Raw genomic sequence first — 6,208 nt, 5'->3', positions numbered from 1 at the left:
GTGTCAGTGTAACGACGGCTTAGTCCTCAATGGAAACCAGTGTGTGCCACCAACATCCTGTGGATGCTATCATCAAGGGCGCTATTGGGAAAGTGGGGAACAGTTTTGGGATGGAGAAGAGTGTCAGAGTTTGTGCAGCTGTGACGGTGTGACTGGTGTGGTCCATTGTGTGCCGCACTCTTGTGGTCCTGAGGAGGCGTGTCGAGTGGTAGATGGCGAGTTTGGCTGCCATCCCAACCCTCATGGTACTTGCTCGTCTTCTGGAGACCCTCACTACATCACGTTTGACCGCAAGGCATACGACTTCCAAGGAACGTGCCGTTATGTTTTGGCGACTGTATGCAATGTGACCAGTGGCCTCAGTGATTTTTCTGTGGAGGCAAAGAATGAGCAGTGGAATGGTCTGGCACTTTCTCTCGCTGCTGAAGTGTTTGTTAAAGTGTGGGGATATTCAATACATATTTCAAGGAATCGACGTGGTGTGGCAGAAGTAAGTTGTCACAACTACACACAACTCCTGCATGTGTGATAGTAGAAATTGATGGGGAGAATTTTTTTTAGCACTGCTTGAGATTAAATCACAAAGCTAATTTTTATCAATTTGACTTCCAGGTAAATGGAATAACAAGAAACTTACCAGTTCTCCTGAATGAAAGCCGTGTGTCCATCTACACAAGTGGATCTCGTGTATTTGTCAGTACGGACTTTGGCTTGACTGTCACCTTTGATAGTTACAGCACAGTAGTGATCACCGTTCCTCCAAACTACAGGTTTCTACCATCCATTGCAAAAAAAATTCAATTAATTTTGAATAATTAAACTAGAACATTTCTATACAGAATAAACAATATTTTTTTATCTTGGCTTCATGATTCTTTTTCCTTTTTGATACAGAGGAAAAGTATGTGGACTTTGTGGTAATTTCAATGGCAATAGAAACGACGACTTCCGAACCCCAAATGGAACAGCAGTCACCACAACAGATGCTTTTGGGGCATCCTGGAAAGTACCAGGGAACTACACCTGCAGTGATGGCTGTGGCTCCTCCTGTCCACAGTGCACGGACGATCAAGCAGCCAGAGCTCAGTGTGAAGTGATTCAGGCGCCGGAAGGCCCTTTCAGCTTCTGTCACGAGCACATAGACCCAGAACCATACTTTAACGACTGCGTGTTTGACGTTTGCGTGTCTGGAAATGCAGGAAACGATCTACTATGCAGGGCAATTGAGGCATATGTGAGTGCATGTCAGTCTGCTAACATCCGGATCTATCCTTGGAGACAAAACACCACCTGCAGTGAGTCATTTCAAACATCAAATAATTGTTCTCAGAAAAAGTTTATACCTGTGCTTCAAAAATGTGATTATATTTGTTTCTAACATAATGTGTTTTTGTTTTAAGGCATTGACTGCCCAGCAAACAGTCACTATGAGTTGTGTGGAACAGACTGTGGCCACACCTGTGCCAGCAGCACTGATGCCACCTGTGAGCATGTTTGCTCTGAGGGATGTTTCTGTGATGAGGGCTTTGTGAGAAGTGGTACAACCTGTGTTCCTCTGGAAAGATGTGGCTGCCAGTATGACGGTTTCTACTATAATGTAAGATGAATCCAGAAAGTGTTCAGCAGTGTAGAGTGCATTTTACTGTTTTGACAAACATTGATTTTTACCAACATAGTTTGGCCAAATGTTTGCAACTTCTTTGCAACTTTTATCCTTTTTCTGCAGGTTGATGAGTCTTTCTGGACTGAGGGTTGTTCCCAGCTATGTGAATGTCATGGACCCAATGACCTGCGCTGCTCTCCAGCATCCTGCACTCCTGCACAACAGTGCAGCATCAAGGATGGCCAGCTCGGCTGTTATGATACAATGTCCACTTGCACTGTGTTAGGAGACCCACACTACATTTCCTTTGATGGGGCAGTCACTAATTTCCAGGGAACATGCTCCTACGTCATTAGTGAAAGTGTGAACCACGATAACAATGAAACCCAATTCCAGGTAGTAGCTACCAATGAGCACCGTGGCAACAATTTTGTGTCTTTTGTGTCAACCGTGGACATATTCCTCTTAAAACAACATGAGAGCATACATGTCTGGATTGGATCAAATAGAAGAGTGAAGGTAATCTCTTAACTTTCAGGACAGAATTTTAAAACTCCTGTGACTTCCATTGACTTCTTGACTTTTTACAATTCCAGGTAAATGGAATAGAAGCTTCTCTTCCCACCCCTGCAGGATCATTTGCCCAGGTTTCAAGGCAGGGAAGCTACATAGTCTTTGATGCAGTTGACTTCATTGTCCAGTTTGATGGGCAACGGACTTTACTGGTCAGAATGGGCCAAAACCGAGAAAATAGAGTCACAGGGATGTGTGGAAACTTCAATGGTGATCCATCTGATGATAAAGTGTTTCCAAACGGCACAAACACCCGAAATGACAAAGAGTTTGGAAACAGCTGGAAGTCCCCCATAAGCCAACCAGGGTAAGTCACTGTAAAAAGCTTAGCTGTTTCATGAATACTTTGGCACAGTCTAAGCAGAACTCCTTGTCGTTCACAGATGTGGATCCACTGATGAAGAAAGTGATGGAATTGGGAACTGTCGCTTCTTGGAAGAATACTCTCAACTCTGCAGCATCATCACCAACACCAGCGGTCCATTCAGTGCCTGTCACCTGCACTCTGACCCACGGCCGTTTTTCTCTTCCTGTGTGTATGATCTCTGTCTCTACACTCCAGCCAATGGCATGCTGTGTTCTGCAGTTTCAGCCTATGAGAAAACCTGCACTGTTTTAGGGTTGAACATCCCAGAGTGGCGCCCTTCTTTGCACTGTGGTATGGCTGCAGTATTTTGATGCGTCATTTAACCACTTGGAACCAGGCGTCTGTTCTGATGCACCTGATATCTGTTTTCTAGATGAGTCAGATCCCTGTGAACAGCTGGACTGCACAGAGAATGAATGGTGTGGAGAGAAGGATGGTGTGTATGGCTGTTTCTGTGATGAGCACCATCACCGACCCAACAACGACAGCTTTGGTGAGGGCAACATTCTCTCACTTTCAATAACTTTGTATTTAGCACATTTTTCACTTGAAGCTCAACGGTTTGCAGTAAATGTATTCAATAAAATTTTAGCCATATTTTTTGAACTATTGGTCACTCTGGAGTATAAGTTGCAGCAGCCAAAAAATGCATTATAAAGAAAAAAAAAATTAAATAAGCCACACTGGAGGATGCACCTTTGGGAGAAAAGTGCGATGCTTCTGAAAAAATCTGCTATTTTTTTTGCCAACGTAACGCTACATTCACACCAAATGTAATTTATGTGTCAAATTTGCCTCTTTTAGCACACATCAAATTCAATGCCCAGTGCAAAAATGTATACATAAACTTGTAACTCCAGAAGTGAGTGGAAAAAGCTACTGTTGAAAGTTGTTAGCTTCATGGCTACATAGAAGCTTTTTCTGTCTATCTGTACATCTCATTTACATGCATGGAAGAAACAAATGAGGTTTATTTTGAAGAGCTCTACATCAGTAAGCATTTCATTCTTTTTTACTTTTTAAGTGAAGTTTACCTTTTTTCCGAAGGAGCAGTGTTTGAATGACTGCGCTCTCAGTGGTACTTCCGTCTCTTTGTGACTCAGCTCAATGACTTGCTGTCCTACATTAGTCCGAGAAGGGAAAAAACAACAAAAAAATTGATGTATATTAGAAAATTTGTCATAGAAATTAGGGAGAATCGGATTCCCTTCCACGTTTGTTTTGGATGGGCTTCTTCTGCGTTGTTGTCTGTAACAAATACTGATATGTACACCTACAGTGCCCTCTAGTGGTTGCTAGTGGGACACATCCGTTTAAGGGCAAACATTTCAGGATTGGAAAATATGGATGTTTGAAAAAAAATCACACACAAATCATTTCTAAGTCTTACTCCTGGCCAAACTATGCAAAAAAACACTATTTCCAGTCTACTTTGTGACACTTGTTTTGGTTTATCATCCAACAGACTCGTCCATCACATGTGTGAGCAGCTCGGGGACCTTGTCCCTCTCTCGCTGTCAGCTGTTTGAAGCCGGTTTCCCCCTCAGTGCTCTCCATCTACGGGACGACTCCTGTAAAGGGACTCTCCAGGACGGGCGGCTGGTGTTCCACTTCAATAATGATGACCAACTGTGTGGGACAGTTCTCATGGTACAATCCAAACTTAGACAAAAAATGAATGAAATTCGAGTTTATTTGCAGAAAAATAAAGATTTTTTATACATTTTTGAATGTAACTTTTACAGAGCAATGGTACACATTTCATCTACGAGAACAGTGTCCAGGGAGACGTGGATCCTCATGATGGTATCATCAGTCGTGAACAGAGCATCCACTTGCTCTTCAATTGTGTGTACCCTCTGGCTCAGGCCCTGTCTATGGATGTGGGCATCAACCCATTAGAAAGGTGAACATCGCTTTTGTTACATTTGTTTCCCAACTTTTTTTTAAATCTGGAGAATTATTTGATTGGATTTCCTTTACTTTCAAAAACAAAATAAACATAGTGAAATATTAGGATAAACAAAATAAACAGAGAGTGATCAAAAAAGGAACATTTAGAAGAAAAATTGCATTAATTGCCATCCTGAATTAATATTTTGAACATAATTTTTTACATGTTGAGCATTTAATATTACTTGCATAGACACAAAAAATAAAGAAAAATAAGTATTAAGGTACCAAATCAACGTCATGTCCGTATGTATAGGTTTCAGAAATTTTTAGTTTTTTTTCTTACATTATTAAAATCAAAAACCAAATTTTTGAACTCTTCAATTGCTAAATTATTATAAATGTACAGTACATAATGTGGTTTTTGCGATCTAGTACAAGTCCAGATGTACCTAGAAGTCAGTACTATGAGAGAAATGTGGAAAATATAACAGTTAATTGCTCCTTTTCCGTGTATTTAATAGAACTTGCATTTTAGATGTATAAACTGCAATATTACCAACCTAAAAAGTAGCTTTCTAACTGGTTGTGTACAATGATTCAATTTTGGTTTGCAGCATTGTGAACAAGAGGCTTCCATCTGGTGAAGGTCACTATAGTCTGAGGATGATACCATATGAAGACCCCAACTTCCAATCCCCTCTAAACCGGAACAGAAACTTGGAAATGGAAATAAACCAGAGGTTGTATATCGAGGTGCTAACTGAGGGGGTTGATGAACGCCAGATCTCCACCATTCTGGACTCCTGCTGGGCGACACCCTTCAATGATGCCAACTACCCCGTCCGCTGGGATCTCATCAACCACGAGTAAATTAATCATAACTATTTAATATAGTTTCAGTATTTTAGAAATAAATAACTCATGATTCAGTTTTTCAAATGACTTTAAGACATTAACAGTCATTTCTACTACTAGGTGTCCCAATCAGGCAGATGGTACTGTGGAGCTCGTTCAGAATGGCATCTCCACTGCGGCTCGTTTCTCATTCAAGATGTTCACCTTCACCAACTATTCCTCCATCTACCTTCACTGTCAGGTTCACTTGTGTCTTTTGAGACACAGCAACTGCACTGCTGTAAGTAGCAGTTAACATCGTGAAAACTATCTGTTTAAATCCTCCAGTGGTTCTAAAGTTTCTGTTTCCTGCAGCATTGTTACCCGGGTCACCACACAAGAGTAGCAAGGGATGTTCGCCACCATGACACTGCAGCCATCACGATAGGACCTCTTCATACAGCTCCAGGTATTGTCTTTCTTTTTGTTTAACTACATGTCTTACAAGTAAATTATTTAAAAAAACTGTATTATCTTGATTTCTTCCACCTCATGTCCCTATACATTGACTAAATATTGTTGGTGATGCTTCACAGGTGAAAGGAGGATGAAGAGCAGCTGTCCAGACCTTCCTGCACCTTTAGTGATTTTGATTGTCAGTTTGATTTTTGCCAAAACTCTAATTTAGTCATTGGATGGATTATTTTTTTTTCCTTTTTAGTGACTTTATTTTTGGTAATTGTTTTACAGGTAAAACTCTTGTTTTTACATAAGACATTTGTATCAATAACACCTCTCAACACTAGAGGGCAGTATAAGATTCAAGGACAAAATGATTTGCAGCATCAGTTTTTTGCAAACAAGATTGTGTTATTAAATCAGGGGTAAATTTAAGAAAAACTTTGATAATAATAACATTAACGGTTTTACATTTT

General features: G+C 40.7%; 1 protein-coding gene across 1 annotated transcript in view; it reads left to right on the top strand.

Annotated features, from left to right (window-relative positions):
* Positions 1–6,202, top strand: part of LOC112154009 (alpha-tectorin) — a 17,063-nt gene extending 10,861 nt beyond the window's left edge. Inside the window, exons 13-24 of the mRNA XM_024284545.2 lie at positions 895–1,295; positions 1,401–1,597; positions 1,727–2,122; positions 2,200–2,483; positions 2,560–2,834; positions 2,917–3,036; positions 4,009–4,193; positions 4,289–4,449; positions 5,054–5,305; positions 5,415–5,574; positions 5,649–5,742; positions 5,870–6,202. Of these exons, the coding sequence (XP_024140313.1) occupies positions 895–1,295; positions 1,401–1,597; positions 1,727–2,122; positions 2,200–2,483; positions 2,560–2,834; positions 2,917–3,036; positions 4,009–4,193; positions 4,289–4,449; positions 5,054–5,305; positions 5,415–5,574; positions 5,649–5,742; positions 5,870–5,961 (2,617 nt within the window). The 3' untranslated portion in view covers positions 5,962–6,202. The remainder of the gene's footprint in view (positions 1–894; positions 1,296–1,400; positions 1,598–1,726; positions 2,123–2,199; positions 2,484–2,559; positions 2,835–2,916; positions 3,037–4,008; positions 4,194–4,288; positions 4,450–5,053; positions 5,306–5,414; positions 5,575–5,648; positions 5,743–5,869) is intronic.
* The last annotated feature ends 6 nt before the right edge of the window (positions 6,203–6,208 follow it).

This window comes from Oryzias melastigma, linkage group LG19 (assembly GCF_002922805.2).
Source record: "Oryzias melastigma strain HK-1 linkage group LG19, ASM292280v2, whole genome shotgun sequence".
NCBI lineage: Eukaryota > Metazoa > Chordata > Actinopteri > Beloniformes > Adrianichthyidae > Oryzias > Oryzias melastigma.
The sequence above is the reverse complement of the archived record's forward strand: the minus strand, read 5'-3'. Positions and strand labels throughout refer to the sequence as shown.